Source organism: Orbicella franksi, chromosome 13 (assembly GCF_964199315.1).
Source record: "Orbicella franksi chromosome 13, jaOrbFran1.1, whole genome shotgun sequence".
In the NCBI taxonomy this organism is placed as follows: Eukaryota; Metazoa; Cnidaria; class Anthozoa; order Scleractinia; family Merulinidae; genus Orbicella; species Orbicella franksi.
The window spans coordinates 22,546,517-22,564,698 of record NC_138157.1 but is presented as its reverse complement, the minus strand read 5'-3'; the positions used below and the strand labels follow the sequence as shown (position 1 = coordinate 22,564,698).

The window sequence follows — 18,182 nt, the reverse complement described above, 5'->3', positions numbered from 1 at the left end:
ACTGCGGTAGTAGATGAAAGTGAAGTATGATCATCGCAGTAAATTTTCCAATTTAAGCAACTGGAAAGAAGAAGCCTGAAAGAAAAAAAAAAAAAAAAAAAATCAGGGCTTCAACGGGATTCGAACCCGTGACCTCCGCGATACCGGTGCGATGCTCTACCGACTGAGCTATGAAGCCACACATTCGGAGCGAGGTCAATTAATTGAGTTCATATCTTCCCGTGAGTGAAATGATGTGAAGTATATATGAAATAATTCATATTTGAACTGCGGTAGTAGATGAAAGTGAAGTATGATCATACTTCACTTTCATCTACTACCGCAGTTCTAATATGAATTATTTCATATATACTTCACATCATTTCACTCCTCACGGGAAGATATGAACTCAATTAATTGACCTCACTCCCAATGTGTGGCTTCATAGCTCAGTTGGTAGAGCATCGCACCGGTATCACGGAGGTCACGGGTTCGAATCCCGTTGAAGCCCTGATTTTTTTCAGGCTTCCTCTTTCCAGTTGCTTAAATTGGAAAATTTACTGCGATGATCATACTTCACTTTCATCTACTACCACAGTTCAAATATGAATTATTTCATATATACTTCACATTATTATTATTATTATTATTATTATTATTATTATTATTGACGTGACTAAATGTTAAGGTTACTTCAAACTTTCATGGGTGTCCTCCAGAAAAAATTCGTACGCGCACTGTTTTAAAGGAAACCCCCTCAAACTATGTATCAATAAAAAGGTTATAAAATGTAGAATTCGATAAAATTATATATTTTTTTGCCAACTGCTTTCCTAAGGCAGCAAAAGCCGTTAACGCCAAAACAACTGACTGAAATTCCGGCGAATTAATCGGGTATCAAATGTGATCGTCGATGCAAAATAACTGTGCAGTGTTGATCACAAAGCATCAATCTCTCAAAGCGTGTCAACATTTTCTTTTATTTCTATTGGTTATCTTTTTATAGATCTGTCAAGTTCCACTATTGAAAAATTGGCTTAACCTGTTGCATTAGAGACCGCCACAAGAAAGTATTTGAAATAAAAGAATTCGCCTACACGCTTTTGTTCCGTATCATGCATGTGCATTTCACAACTAGTACTACTACATTTTGTCAGCGAAAAAGCTGGCTGCACTAGTTGCTCAAGTTGACATTTTCATAGTAGCCCTGGTTCTCAGCTGCAAAGTTTTGTTGTAAGTGCATGTCTAATTATAAGAGACTTTTGGTGGAAATGAAATGTTAAAACAATTGCGACATTTATTTACACTACTACCATCCATGCACTGTCAGATCAGATAGAGAAAACTTCATGCAGCTGGACTATACAACTTCTTGTAGCAAAGAACTTCCTCCACCACTCCTTGCGGGTGCATTATTTTTGGGCTCTTCATGTTTCCCTACTTTTTGTAGAGCATATGATGGTTAACTGTACTGACTTTTTCACTCAAAACCAAAACCAAACCGACTACTTACATGTACCATTTAGACTACTCAGCCAATATCAAACTGTAGTAAAGCTAAAACCAAAGTAATCACCATTTTATTTCGTATAAATTGAGCTTACCTCTTGTTCGTCCAAAAGGAATTTCTGAAAATTGGCAAGAGGAACATAGGTTCTGTGGTAACAAACAAAATTGAAAACAAAGAGAATATTGAGTAACTTATGGTAGAACATCCAAAGGATCTTCTGGTAGATTGCCACCTTTATGACAAGAAAATTTGCCTATTCAGTTAAATTTTAGTTTTTACTCAGTCTACAGATTTTATATTCATTTGAAAGAAAAATAAAACAACTGCAAACATATGACAAATGAGTAGCAGTTACATAAGTCAAGTATAAATAAGACAAAAGTTGTGTGTAACTGCTAATTAAACTACCTTAAGGTATCATGGTAGGTGGATTGACAGTGTTTGGAAATCATGCTCCGATGCTGGTGCTTTGAAAGAAAACCACATCAACCTGTACAATTTCTGAAAGCTTAATAGTTACAAAATACAATCATACCTTTAAAATTTCTAAAAAGTTATTGTCACAGAGATATTAAAAGAAATACCCAGAAACACTGCTTTACTTAAACTGGTTCGCTTCTTTGCATGAATTATCGGAAGGCACAATTAACATCAGAAATGTTTTCTCAAACATCACTCTCAAAAAGGGTGTCGGCAATTTTCCAGATGTGGTTTGGTTTTTTTCTATGCCCTCCTAAAGTTTGATATTTTCAATGTGGACATTTCCTTATATTAAAGAGGCCATAACTTTAAAACAGAAGCGAAATTAAACAAAGCCTGACACTCTTTTTCGAAGGAGGTATCCTAGAACATACCTGCCAATTTTCAGCCAATTCCGTCCATTAACAAACATTCCGTGCATTAACAAACTAAAAATGTTCATCCTTATATGCAGTTTTATTTTATCGAGAAAAAGAAGAAAAACCTTTCATGAGATTGGTATGATTAGGTGTTAAAAATCCCCTCTGCACCGACAGATGTCGGCATAGGTCAGTTTACCTCAACAATGGCTTGCCTTATAACAACTTGAAATAAACAGACATCTAAAATTCTGGCGCTGAAACCCATCGCAGTTAGATCGTCCGAGAAGCAGCAAAGACGAAGAGCTTTATACAGGTTTGTATTTAAACTGCTGTGATTTCTTTTACTTATAAGATTTCGTCAGCAGCATTGTTATGTTGCTCAAAAAAAAGGCTTCTTTGTTCTCCAGATATGTTTTGAAACCATGCCTCATGAAGCCAAAAAGAGGAAACCTTGGTCTCCATCATCTCCATCTACATCTGCACTTGACTCTCTTGTTGTGGAAGTGTTGGAATTGCGTCTGTTCTCCAGCAATTTCATGAGACTAGCACTTGCTGTAGTTTGTCCTTCAGCTTCATCGGCAAGACTAATCAATCAACCATTCTCCTTGGTTACAGTGTGACCCACAGTTGCTCAGAGCCAAAGATCTTGTTCAACACTGAACCTGTGGGTTCTACCAGATTTTTGCCTGTTTGGCTTCTTCAAAGAAGAAAGTGGGCAAGAAGTTTTCTTGCATTTTTGTCCTGACAAAAAGAAAATTTGACAAGAGCGAAAGCTAACTTGCAAAGAAACAACCAGATTGAGAACAGTTTGTGTGTGTGCACAAATAAAATATTGCACCACAATTTGCATTACATGTGACAAATGGCGGTAAATTTTAATTAGTGTCAAAGGGCCATAAGGGATTAATGAGATTCAAAAATAGTTTTTCTCTTTATCTTAAAAAGTAAAAAACCATTTTTTCCCATTCTTTTGCAAAATATTTATCTCAGTCTCCTCAATTTGAACAACAAAAAATTTTTTTTGCATTTTTGGTAAAAATTCACCTACCATGATACCTTACATGTAAGTTGCTCCTTCTGTTGTAACGATGACACTACTACTGACAGTAACTCCATATGGTTTACAGGGAATTTAGAGGTAAATACCAGAAAAAGCAAAAGTGAGTGGTTAATTACCTTTGCAACTTACTAATTAATTTTAATTTGAAAATAAAACATCAGAATTAATGGAGATCTAGATGTGCCCTAGCACTGGCACCAGTTGCCTTCAAAATGAAATCGTCGGGGAGAAAAACAATGTTACTACAGATGTTATTATGAAGAGTTCTGCACAAAGTGTCAGCATTTTTGGTAGCCAAAAACTACTGCAGGAAAGATAAACAAACATACGAAACACATGTCTGTAAAAATGCCCATCACCAATCCAATGTTTGCACAAATTGTCATAAAGACTGAACTCATGCATCAATTGGGAAATGAAAAATCTGCTGTTCATACCCATTTTCTATATATTCGTTAAATCTCAAGGTCATCTGCAAAAACAATGAAACAGTGTTAAATTGAGTCAAGAAAACAATCTTCATTTACTCCTTGCTTTCTTATGTATAAAAGTTACCAGTAATCAGAAATTATAATAAGGGTGAGTTAATTCACTGGCCAAGACTGTATGAATCATTAACCACAGTTATCCTACTAAGCAAGATGTATCGCTTTCAGATCTTAACAGTCACTAAATATTACTGAGCTATCAAATTGGCATATCAAATGAGCCAGTCACCTTTTTCACGACAGACCTGACAAAATTTTCATCTCCAATCTTTTGCAACCCCTTGAATGCGTGGCTGCCAAGCTTCGCATTTACAAGATGGCAGATGCAGTACATGGAAAGGTAACATGCTAAACAGTGCTCAAAACAAGATTTTATTTCAATTACTTTTAATTACTAGTTATAATGGCACCCATACTCAAGGTAGGAATTTATTTCAAACTTTTCATTTAGACAGTTTGATATGTTCAGATATCCAATGATTTTATGTTCATAACTTAAAAACTGTTCATCATCCTTGGGAGAGTGATCGCCTGCCAAAATCCAGCCGGTGATCACCTCTTTCTCAGCTGGTGAATTTTGCCAGCAGCCACAGCTTAGCGACAACCCTGGAGATTTGTCAATGGTAGAATAAACAAGTCAGCCTTGGTGTGTGGGCTCCCCCTAAGTTTAAAGTAAGACTGTCTCAACACTGCTGTTTCTGACTGAAGATGAGTTCTATCCATGTCCATTAAATGGGTGTACCCCCAAGTCTTTGGGTTTTGGCAATAAAAGGCTTAAAAAGAAAGCAAGACACTGCACTATGACTTATTTACATGTGTATACAAACTTAACACACTTTATTAATAAATTAAAGTCAATAAAATTAATACGTTGTAAACTGATCTGCTGGCAGAATTCACCTAATCTAGGCGGATGGCTCACTTATCACATCATTTAAATAACAAAATACAAAAACTACAACAGAGACAAAGAAAATATTTACGTTACTTTTAAATTAGTTCTACGCTAGATAACTTAAAGAATACATGACGTGGAAAGAATGGCATTTAGGCACTGATATAAACTAGGAATTCATGTATTGTATTTTAAGACCTGCAATTTGCGAGTCAGTCCAATGTATTACTGTATTAAAATAAAGCCTTGTTGTTGTTGTTGTTGTTGATGTTGTTGATATAAGAGTCTCTGTCAAACCAAGTATTTCTTTCTCAATACAACTTACCTCCTTGACAGTCATTATCTCGTCATAAATTTTGCGGAATCCCTCAAAATCAATGTGGCCTTCCCCTCTCCCAGCAATCTATGATCACACCACAAAATTAAAAGTCAGTTAGAATGGAACAACTTTGCTATGGAAATGTTAGTAGCAATCCTGTACACTGAGCTATGACCAGTGTTGTGTGCAGCAACTGCCTGAGCCTAATAATCTGGCATATGTATGATGACATATCCTCAGAGTGCTCAAAAATGAATGATGAGAGTAAAGAATTAATGTTAACTATTTAAACAAACTTGGTACTTTCCTGCAGTAATTTTTTTGCACTTTTAGACAAAAAAAAAGGGTCCTCCCTCGCATATATAAAATGCTGACTTAAGTGCTAACTGTGTGACATTGAAATGAAGGGAGAGAGTAAAGTTTTAATTGACAGATGAGAAGCATCTCTGTCATTAGAGTTTCAAGGCTAACAACAAAAGGCAACAATTTCTCCATTCTGAATGGCTAAGAACATGTCAATTTATCCCAAACCAGGGTAGAAAGTGAAATTCAGCATAAATCATGAAACTAAAAACGGTTGACAAAGACATGTATGGCACCTTGATACAAAATTGAGCTTGAATGAAACCTAACCCTAAAAACCCTAAGATGAAGACATAGCGAGCTGCAAAGCACATCAAACATTACTGCCTAATAATCTGGATGGTGAAAGACAAGGAATAAACACAATTAAAGCCATGAGGGCAACATTACAGGTTAAGCTAGAGCTTAAGCTTGCAGGGGTTTCATAAAGGGCCAAGCACTGGGCAAATTGACCAGCAGTGAACAGAATTCTGCCCTGCTGCTTCATCAATATATTATACTTAAGTAGTACTGTTACTATCTCATGCTATCTTTACATGACTAACAGTGTTCTAAAAAGCTGACCTTATTTAAAGTCAAAGAAACTATGATTTTGCTGGTCATAGCATGCATTCTTTCCAGAAGATGCTCCTGTCCAACCTCTAAAGCTTTAGCAAATCTTAAGCTTACAATTATTCTGTGGAATTCATAAAACAAGCAAAATACAAAAAAGGTTTTTGGACTTGTAGTTTATAAGAAACAACTGTGACTTGTTTCTTACACCGTGCAAAATACAGTATGTCTCCAAATTTAGAACGACAAGAGACTTTCTGTGACTTGAATTAATATATCAAACACGAAAGACCGTGTTTGACTACATTTCCAAACACCAAGAAGAAAGTGTAAAATACGATGCATAGCGGAGTATTTTTGACAAACTTCAAGGTGTTTGGAAATGTGGTCAAACACTGTCTGGAGTGTTTGACATATCTTCTCAATCGAAACTAAAACTAAGGAGAAAATGGAGAAATAAAACCATAAAAATCTATGCTAATTAAGATCAGATATCCAAACACTGTTACGCTCATGATTTCCTTTGTTTAAATATCTTCCCTCCAAGTTGGGCTTCTAATAGGGTGCTGAAAAAAAGTTAAATTGCGCAGAATTTCGGAGCTAAATTGTGCGGGTAAAAACTTTGATTGCACAGGAAATTGTGTGGGATTGTGCAATCTTGAAACAAATTTCAATTTCACTTGTTCTTGCCGAGTCCTATAGCAAGGAAATTTTGCATTGATGATGGAGGGTCTGCATGGGATTAACTGACAACTGAAGAATGGCAAAAAAATTTACTGACAACTGACAAATACCCAAAAATTTAACTGACAATTGGCATTTGCAGTTAGCTCTACTGACAACTTACAACAGGCATTAGCAATTGTTATTCACTTAAAATTCATTGAAAATAAGAATTTTTGGTTGAAACAGGGCAAGATGAAAAGGCTGCCCGATAGCCCGGGACTAGTGAAACAATCAGTTGGGCTAGCACTGTCTTATCCCAGGTTGCCCGATGGGCAAGCATGAAGTGGACATGAGTGAAACAATTTTTTTTGGTTTGTTTTGTTTTCCTAATGGCAAACTTCAGATGTTGTGTTTAACAGACAGTTCGTGAGAGAAAGTGAAACAATAAAAATGTTTTTTTTCTAAGATAAAGCAAAATGTAAAATTCAAGTGAATGAAATCAACTTTTTACTTCATCGCATGTCCCAACAGAGTGGCGGCATTGCAAGACAAAAACTTGCTGTAACAAGGTTATCACATATTTTCATCGTTATCCGTGAAGTTAATAGTTTGCTCAAGTAAGCATATGTCTTGAAGCATATGTAACTGTGGATAGATAGATAGTGCTGGAGTGGTAGCCAAGATTTCATTTGGTTACTTATAGTATGACTGAACAAATTATGTTTCACTACATGAAACGTGTGACAAATTAAAACATTAAGGCATAAAATAAATTTACTATCGTTTACAAACTACAGAGACGAAGCGTATGACTTTAATTATCAGACGTATTCCTTTCCTGAAAGAAAAATTTCAGCGATATACCTGGCAAACAGCACTTTTAAAAAACATGTTGTGTGACAGTTTTACTTTCCCACTATAACTACATTGTACGCGTGTTAAGTAATTCAATATGCTGTTTTGACTGTGAAAAAATTAAAACTTTGACTAGGTTTTTTTAAAGAGCTTAAATTTTCAGTACTTTCTTAGATTCTTGGATGAAAACTTCTTTGAATGAAGAAAAAGTCAGCTGCTAAGCCATTTTGGAGTTAAGTGCTTCTAAGTTAGTTTTTAGTTCAAACTCATTTTCAACATGACATGAATTTACATCTACAATTTTCCATGGTGATTTTTTGCAAAATTAAATCTCAGAGCCTTTATCTTTCATTACCCAGCAGCTTTGATTCTGACTTAGTAAATATCTCCATAAATAATGAACGATAAAATAGTGTAAGTCGTGTGACCAAATCAAGGTTTACAATTGAAGGGGTGAGTGCAAAACCATGCTAAGTGACGATCTGGGTGAAAAAAAAATGTTTCGCGAAAGTGCTTGAATTTTTGCATGTGGTTTTCAATGTTATAGAAAAACGTGGTCCTGTATTTTTCCCGCTGGTTTTTGCTTCGTTTATGAAGACGCCACTAGGAAAACCGAATGGTTTTTTTGTATACGCAACATCTCAAAAACGAAGTAAAGCTTAGCGGAAAAACTATGGGACATTGCTAAACATACCTAAACAAAACTGCATGCGAAATTTGGAGCATTTTCAACAAAGTTCACTTTTGATTTAAATACCTAACACCCTTTTCCTGCTGAGGCCTTCAAATAAACAAAGCCGGGCCTTTGTTATGATAAACAGAGCTGATCCTTTGTTATAATAGCCAAACCAAGCCTTTGTTATAAGTCGAAGTCTCGCCTCGGTTTATCATAACAAAGGATCGGCCCGCCACGACCACAAGGACTTTGATTTCACTTAGAAAGCAGCAAAATGTCAATTTCACGCAACGTATAAGCTCAAAAATGTTGATTTTAGGTCAAAAAAGGTTTCAATGTTGATTTCACGTTAACGTGTGACGGCAAGGAGGTTGATTTCTCTTAGATACCAGCAAAATGTCAATTTCACGCAACCTATAAGCTCAATGATATTGATTTCAGGTCTAAATAGGTTAAAATGTTGATTTCATGTTAACGCATGACCGCAAGGATGTTGATTTCACTTAGAAACCAGCAAAATGTCAATTTCACGCAGCGCATAAGCTCAACGATGTTGATTTGAGGTCTAAATAGGTTAACATGTTGATTTCACGTTAACCCGTGATGGCAAGGATGTTGGTTTCACTTAAAAACCAGCAAAATGTCAATTTCATGCAGCACATAAGCTCAATGATGTTGATTTCAGACATAAATAGGTTAAAATGTTGATTTCACGTTAACGCTTGACGGCAAGGATGTTAATTTCACTTAGAAAACAGCAAAATGTCAATTTCACGCAATGTATAAGCTCAATGATGTTGATTTCAGGTGTAAAAAGGTTAAAATGTTGATTTCATGTTAACGCTTGACAGCAAGGATGTTAATTTCGAGAATCTTAGAGATCTGTTCTGTGTTGTCAAAGTTACATTTCTTGCATCCAGAATTCGTTCGAGCTTTTGGTCTCCTGAGCTTGATGTTTGGGTTTATACCTCCTTTGTTCCTTTTGGCACCACATGATTTAAATTTAGCTAAATTTAGATGTTCATGTCTGTTGACTGTTTTGCATCATGTATGCATTTGTAAATTGGTTACTTGAGACATTTTATCACGTCAGTAAATTAAATTGTTTTGTTCTCTCTCATTCTTTCATGCCAATCATTTCAAGGGGGTGGTAGAGCATAAACAATGGTGACTACAGATGGATTTTTCTCGCCTCACGCTTCGTGCTTGTTCTCACACTTTGTGCGCCCACTCATGAATCGTGCTAGAGCCCACTAATCTGCCTGTTCTGCAAGCTAAGACATCATGACCCTTTAACTGTACATTAAATCTGTTGGTGTATGATCAAAACATCTTCAAATCTTTCTTGGTAGTCTCGGGTAACCTTCAGCTATCTTTGGTAACCTTCGGAAATTTTTGGAAACGTTTGTGTGGCATTTGGAAGACAACTTTTGGAGAATCTTCGGAAATCTTTGGAAAGTGGTCGAAATCTTTGCCAAATCGCCAGGAACATAGTTATTGGGATTTTTATGTATTGTAGGGATTTTATATGGTTGAAGAGAAATTTGGTATCTCCATGCAGCTGTGTAATATCCTCTATGTCTACTGCTATTAAAGCAATGGATGTGAAGCGAATCGACTTACAGTTGAAACAAAACGACTCATAGAGCGAAATGGCTTTGTAGCAAAAGGACTGGCAAATCCGTGAAGTTTGATGACATTTACATAATGCTAGTGAGCTTGAGTTACTCAGGCAAGCTATGGAAAAACTAAAAATGTTGCAACAACTACAGATGGACAGTGGGAACTAGACCTACCAATCATGCTCGCAAGGGAAGCAGGCAGAGAAGTAAATTGTAAATTGGTATTTTTTATAATATTTAGTGTCTGACTCAAACATTATATTCTCCGTGGCAATCTGTAATTGGCATGGCAAAATTTTTAACCCTTTCAAGATGCTGGGAAGATGCCGTTCTTTCAGTTCCCTAGAAATAACTAACAACTGACAAATAGACAAAATTTTAACTGACAACTGACATTTGCCCGCCCTCCAACCCCCGTCCATCAAGACCCTCATGATGGTTTATTTCACTAGTAGTCCAAATGCACCTGGCAATCACCAATTGTTTTAGCAAACCATATCTGACTGACTCTTATAAACAAAATCATGTTACGTGATGCGACTTAACTCAACATGTATGAAACCAAAATAGAATGCCATATCTTCCATTATAAATGAGTTCCTTCTTAAAAATATTCCACCTTAATTGAATTGCAACATTGAGCTTGAATATTTCTTCATAAACTGCGTTAAGGTTTGCAAATTCTCAGAAGTTATCCGCAAAAAACACAACCTGAAAGGTTATACAAATAACATGCTTGCAAATGTAATTTGACACCTTGTTATTAATTTTCCCTCGAGCACTCTGATTGGAGAATTGTGCTTTATGTGATGTGACTAGGAGCCTGTAGATATGCTAAACTATTTGAAAAACATTCTGCTCTTGCAGATTTACACGACTGTATGTAGACTGTGAAAGAGCTATGAATTTTTAAACTCTTTCCTATGACAGCTATTTTTGTCAACAGTTATGCTCAACAGCACACTGGGACTAGGTATGACAAAACAAAATTAATAGTGTCAGGTGTTACACACTCCTAGCTAGCTTTGTTGCGACAGCTTCCTTCATGTTCCTCCTCTTGTCATAATGTTTTCTGTGTGTTTATTGTGATTATGGAAAAACCTGTGTAGGTAACTTGACAGATTTCAACTTTTTTTCAAATTGAGAGAGCTTTCAAGTATCACATGTTATAATGAATGAGTTGCCAGTAATCGGATACCCATGTTTGCGTGAAGAACTCTGGGATCGCCAGGGGGCAAACATTGCTAGTCGCTAGAAGAAAATGTATGGCGAAAAGTTGCTTCGAGGTACAAGAAAACGATTTGTGAGAGAGATCAACGCTTTTTCGCCGTCGTTTTTATCGCGAATGGATTTGGGCAATGTTGATATGTGGAATATGTGAGTTTTTGTTTGAATAACCGTGAAATATGTGATAAAACCTACCGATAAACTCTGTTGCTTACGTGAGCGTTATTGAGAAATTTACATCACGTAATGGTCTGAAAATATTACAAAATTAATTAGGTATAAATCGAGAGGAAATAACCCAGTAAAGCCTTTAAAGTTGTGTGCAGGCTACTTTTGGCTTATTTGAAAGCTCAGTCATACAAATAATACTGGAAATAAGCCCGGTGGCGATCATTGTACTGTCTGGAGTTGATTTAATGACAAATGAGTCCACGCGACTCATGCTGTGTGGCTACCGTGTTGCTCAAAGCCTTCGTTCTGCTTTTACAAGCACATATTTCAGTGGTTTCCTTTTCTACAACAGATCAAGGGTGGCTCCTTGAATATATCTCTGAGTATTTGTATTTAAAAGTGCCATTTGTGCGTAATTATGCTTTCCAAAGTTTGGTATTGACGGTTGAGTGAAATTGCCCGACACAAAGGTTAGTGGTTCCTTCTGCAATTTTCGATTTCTGTTTTAGAGCTTCTTTTCTGTCTTTATATGTAACTTCTCGGGGGTCTTTTCTACCATTTGCTCCAGGTAGCCTCTCGAGATCAGGCGTGTATTGAAATTTTCAAAATTCTCTTCAATGTATTTCACAATAAACCTCACGCAAGCAAAAGGGAGTTTATCGGTAAATTTTATCACTTATATCACGGTTATTCAAACAAAAACTTACATTTTCCATGTATCAACATTGCCAAAATCCATTTGCGATAAAACTACGGCAAAAAAGCATTGATCACTCCACAAAATCATGTTTTTGGGCGTCGAAACAACTTTTCGCCATACATTTCCTTCTAGCGACTTGCAATGTTTGCCCCCTGACGATCCCAGAGTTCTTTGTGCAATTACGGGTATCCGATTACTGGCAACTCGTTCATTATGTTTGGTTGGAAATGATCCCCAAAGAAAAATTTTTACGTTCAACCCCCTTCCTACCTACCCACTAGATTTTCATAGCCTAAATTGAATCCCCCTCCCGAGAGAATTCCAGAAACCCATCTGTGGGGGAGGGGGGTAGACTTTTTCCTGGAATAACCCATTGAACAGTTTTCTTCTTGGCATAGATAAACAACTCAGAGGTTCTCAAATCCACAAAAAAACAGCTAAGCAGCTAAGTCTTAGGGATTTTTCTCCTTATCTTTGTTATCGCAGTCTTCAAAATTCAACAGTAAAGAAATAACTGAGTTTCATACAGATCTTGATTAGGGTGCATGAAAATTTCCATATGACTTAATAACAAGATCTGTGTTAGAAATTAGCGTTCGCCTGCTCGCCAACATCACAATCTTGGACAGAATAAAAAGGAACAATTAACTCCCTTCCCCCCCAAAGCAATGATGTAGGTGCGAAGGAGCAAAAACGTGCCATTTTGGCATCATTGAAATGGGGGGAGGAGTGGTCCAGGAGTTCCACTTATTTTGTCCAAGACTACAGTGTGAAAAGCATAGGACAAGGAAACTTCCCAAACTCTGCAGATTTCAAGACGTCTTATAAAATTTATACAGTTTCTCATGTGTCCTCAAGTTGGGTTTTGAAATCGATATTAATTTGAAGTGGTTTCATGGAATATCAAAACCGAAAAAAAAAGTATGATCATTACTTGCGACAGAGTAAGACCATGCTATTGCATGACAATGTTATAAGTAAATTGGTTCCTGTTATAAAATGAGTCAGAAAAAGTTATCCAGAATCAACACCAATCTGCCCTTTACCATTAGCTACTATTACATGTGTGCACTGTAGACTGCTTGATGTTTAGCTGTCTTGCTGGGAATTAAAATCAAACCTTGATAGCAGAAGGGTGATATCACATTTTCGAAGGTGAAACAAATTTTAATTTTGTTTTTCTGCTGTACATAACCAAACAAACTTGTTGAGTTAACCTTATCATAACTGTTAAGAGTCTACTGAGTGCTGTTACCTCTAGGGGCTTTTAATTCAGACAAAAAAATTAACTCTTGCACGTCTTGCATGCCTATGTTTTTACCACCTGCCATGATGCTTCAAAAGACAACAAACATTAACTCACTTGCAAGCCGGTGCAAAACAGCACTTCACCCAAGATGTCAACAAGATGAAAACTACATGTTGTATAATATGAGACTAAAACTAAAATGTTTGTAAGAAAGCACATTCAATTCATTATCTGCAGGTACAAGAACCAAAAAAGAATACAGTGTGTTGATATGTTGCAGGTTATTAATGTCCTCCATACCATGACTAACTACAACCACAAGGGACTTAAAATCATGTGATAACCTAGACTAGTAAAAGAAGTCAATTGAATTCAAATACCTGAACCAGTTCCTTTAACCTTGAGTTACTGATCTTTATATTTGCACGCTGAAAAAAAGCCCTGAGCTCCTTCATACCAATATAAACTGAATGGTCAGCAGTGCTGGGAGGAGAACAATAAAGTTTTAATCAAAAGATTAATATATAACAAGAGAAAAAAGTATCATTAAACAGTGTGCAAAGAATGTCCTGTCTGATAGCCAGGGACCAATGAATTTTCCATTCAGGCTAGTGGATTCTGTCTGTTACTTGCCCAATGGTCAAGAGAAGTTTCCTGGGAAACATTCTGAGGAAATTCAAATTACAGAAGTACTGAAAGAGACAACATTTTGGAGAGCTAGTAAGAAAATTTGTTTTCTTTGCACACTGATTGAAATCACTTAAACATGTATATGCATACCAGGTACAAAGGATAGAAACCTGTTAACACTCTCCTGTTCTACCTGCCTTGGTTGTCTACCACCAAAAACCAACCCTCAGAAGCCCAGTCAACAAAAAATTACCATAAGATCCAAAAAACTGCCTAACTTTTGGAAGGCGGCGTGGCCAAGTGGTTTAGGGCACTGGATTTGAAATCTGGAGGTCCCTGGTTCAAATCCTCCACCCTACCGCTATCTGGATTTGTTCTCGGTAGCCCTAAGTTCAACTCCTCTACCGCATTGTGTAAATAGCCAACTGGTCAGCCTCCCACCAGTTGGGATTCTCAATAGTTATGTTAAATTTGAAATATTTGTTTATTTATTTACAGTGTCCGCAATTAACACATTAGTGCTAAATACATCGACACTTAAATAAAGTGATTATTATTATCATTATTATTATTATTATTATTATTATATATTATTACAAAATATCCCTCGAACCTAAACTGTGTTATCATTAAAAGGACAACAATTTAAGGGTACATTCATGAGGCAATTTAGCCACAATACATGTACAGTGCATCTCAGTATAAGTGAACCAAAATATAAGCAAAATTCACTTCAGCTGAAAACATGTATGGGCGTATGCACATATGCGTATACAGTATACGCGTGTATGCCTCGTTAGTATGTATAAGCTAACGTAATGTTTCTTCTTTTCTTCAATCCCTCACACCTAAACTGTGTTATCATTAACAGTGCAACAATTTAAGGGTGCATTCATGAGAAAATTTAGCCACAATACACATACAGTGCAGCTCAGTATAAGCAAAACAAAATATAAGCAAAATTCACTTCAGCTGAAAACACGTATGGGCGCATGCACATACACGTATACAGTATAATCGATAAAAGTGCGTTTTTTGTCACTGACTTGTATATTTTAGCAAGACGTTTCAGCTAACTCTTAAGCCTTCATCAGTTGAAAAAACCGCTTGATGTTACGCACGATCAAGCGGTTTTTTCAACTGATGAAGGCTTAAGAGTTAGCTGAAACATCTTGCTAAAATATACCGGTCAGTGACAAAAAACGGCTCTCTTATCGATTATGTCATCTCCTGACTACATTTACCCAATTTTTAAATGTATACAGTATACACGTGTATGCCTTGTTAGTATGTTATAATATACATAAAAAAATTATTCGATTCTGACTGGCTGAGAGCAGTGCAGTTCAAGTGTAACATCAGTGCAAAAAGTGTAACACCAGTGCAAACTACACATTGTAATTCTGGATTATGATTGAATGAAAAGAAATTTTTTAAGCCAATGATATCACATAAAATGATGATGAAAATTTTGTGCGGAAACTTTGAGAAAAGTTTTCTTGAATGAGAAAAAATGGCTTCAAGAAAGATCTTCCGGCACTTCCTCCACACGAATTTTTTCATGTTTATATTATTAATAAGTAATCATATGGTTTTTCTCGTTCAATTTGGGATTAATCTGCACTTGTGAGTTTTTCAAAAAGCTGAAATTGCACTCGCCGAAGTGGTTCGTGCAATTTCAGCTTTTTAAAAAACTCACTCGTGCAAATTAATTCTAAATTAAACTCCAAACTGTATGATTACCTATACATAAACTAAGTAATGTTTCTTCATTTCTTAACAGGTCACTGTTGTTTCCAATGCAGCTTGCCAAAGAGCAAGAGAGAGTTTTGTTCATTTTGAATAAACACATACAGTATATGTACGTATAGAGTCCTAAAGTGTGATGTCACAAAAAAATAAATTTGAGAAATTATAGGATTTGGCGCCATTTTCGAGTAGTGTCCTTAAAAAAAGGGTCCTTGCCAAAAATTACCTCTTAATTGTAATTCCCAGCCAAAATATAAAGGATGAAAATTTGGTATTGCCCCATATAAATCTCTCTACTTTTGAGTCAGTTCTAAACTGAAGGAACTGAAACAAATTTTGAAGGGTTTGTATGGGATGCTATCAAACTTTGATCCCTTATATCTCTATTGGGAATTGCAATTTAGAGCTAATTTTTGGAATGAGGGCCTCTGTTAGGTTCCTCTATAAGAATATGACATCATATCCCATAATTTCAAAATTTTTATTTTTGTGACGTCATCACTTTAGGACTCTATTCCCTCAGACTAGACTTGACTGACACAGACAATTGCCATGGGCACTTGATTAACAGCAAGTCAGAGCATTTCACTGTTGAATCAACAATTTACTACTTTCTACCAAGTAGAACCCGGAATAGACGCTTCAACAATCCCATCTTCAAACAGCAAACAATTTGTGCCAAATACAAGCGAAAGATAACATTTTTCAACTGAAAATGAGCACGGTTCTAGCAAGCAACCTGCCAACACATGCTGGGACACAGAACTTTTGCTTGCAGAAAAAAGTGTAAACTGAATGTAAACCACATGTCATGGAAACTCTCCATTCTTCAAAAAAAAAGTAACTGCTAGAATGAATGATTTGTGCAGAATAGAAACATAGATATCATTTCATTTTCAAAGAGAGATCTAGTCAGAACTAATGAAGTCAATGAACATTTTACAAACAACTTGCCAACACGTGCCAATACACAGAACTTTTCCTATGCTTGAAGAAATATTAACTAGTCATGAGTAGCACGCCATATAAACTTTGATGTTAAACAATTTGTTCATCAAGGAAAGAGTATTTTACCATTTGAATGAACAATGTGTCAAATAGAACTAGAGGAACGTTTCAGACAATGAAGACCGATGAACTTTTCCTTGCAGTTTTATTCCTGTTCTCAAAATAAAACAATAATATTTGGTAAATGAAAACAATGTGTTAAAATAAGCGACTGTTTCAATTTTCTTCCCAATGTTTTGGCAGCCCAAGATCAAAAAAGTGTAAAAGTCTGTCAGTGAGTATGCACAGCAATCAAAAACTCAAAGTAGGATAGCTTTTATTGACGTTTCCACATATATGTAAATTTCGCGTTTAAGCCTGGCACTTTTTCATTCCCAGAAATGTCCTTTGTTTGTCCAACAATGCTTCATATAAAGAAACTTATGGGAATCCACAACAAAGAGACATACCTGCATGCATATATGCGTATGGCCATACATACATATGCAAAATACCTGCATATAAATTGCGTATGCGTAATTTGCTGCCTTACATCTGAGGCTGCACCGTAATACATACAATATGTACTTACTATGTCTCTGCATTAGAGCCTTACAACACTGCTGCACCTACACAAACAGCTTATAAATCTACATGTTCAATTCTCTTCAGTCTCCAGTGTTTAATTTCTATTAGTAGTAGCCACGACACAAACTCACTGCAGTCTGCAGTTCCTGGAACCAGCCTAAGTGACACCCTGCAGGACTCTCAGGTTAACTTTAAAACTTAGAAAGTCTTCAGGTTGTTTGAATTTCATATCACTTTCCCTTTTCTGCTCATTCAGTTTCAACACGTGTGAAAATTAGTTTGCCCTACATAATTAACCAAATGTTTACATGTCCAGAAAAATACTGGCAATCCACAAGTTATAAGCCTGTTGCAATAAATATCTGCCTTGATCAAGCCAAAATGTATTTCAAAACTCATTCATAGAAAGTGAAAACTTTTTGCATCCTACACTAAGAGTACTAATAAGCAAATCAAGTGTTATGTATCCATTATCATCAATAATTCCACCTACAGGTACGCAGTTACTGAGTACATGACATAAACAACAAAACACAGTTTGAAAAAACGCAGTACATGTATCTTGACGGTGAATGTTCAGACACTGTGCTAATATTTCTTACTGAATTCAAACATAATTGTTTTGAAAATCTAATTAAATTACTTTCTAGTTCAACTAGAATTTTTGATTCCAATACAAACTTTATAGCCATAAATACAGTTCTTAATGTTTCCTAAATGATTTTTAATCATGTTGATGATCCCATGTTGCACATGCCCATTTACAAGACATTGTGTAAGAATGTAGCCTTAATATATTTCAGACATAACAGGGAACTTAGAATCTTGTTGAACAATTCTGGTTGAATTATGCCAAGACCATACAAGAGAAATCAAAGCATAAAACATCAACAAATGTCACAATTTCACATTCTGCTTCTTGAAAAACCTGGTGAGCATATGGCTTAAACAGGTGATGAATTTTTTGTTTTTACTGGTTTTTCAGTGGAAGAAACTGTTTAGATCAAGTAACTAGCTACTGTTTGTTTTGTATTTGGCTGCTTTTTTTACTCGT

The 18,182-nt window shown here is 36.0% G+C and overlaps 1 protein-coding gene across 1 annotated transcript in view; it reads right to left on the bottom strand.

Annotated features, from left to right (window-relative positions):
* The window catches only part of LOC145465853 (1-phosphatidylinositol 4,5-bisphosphate phosphodiesterase gamma-1-like), a 63,103-nt gene that overhangs the window by 42,049 nt on the left and 2,872 nt on the right, over window positions 1-18,182 (bottom strand). Inside the window, exons 5-8 of the mRNA XM_081449609.1 lie at window positions 13,555-13,657; window positions 5,100-5,177; window positions 3,829-3,863; window positions 1,584-1,635 (exon numbers count right to left, since the gene is read on the bottom strand). Of these exons, the coding sequence (XP_081305735.1) occupies window positions 1,584-1,635; window positions 3,829-3,863; window positions 5,100-5,177; window positions 13,555-13,657 (268 nt within the window). The remainder of the gene's footprint in view (window positions 1-1,583; window positions 1,636-3,828; window positions 3,864-5,099; window positions 5,178-13,554; window positions 13,658-18,182) is intronic.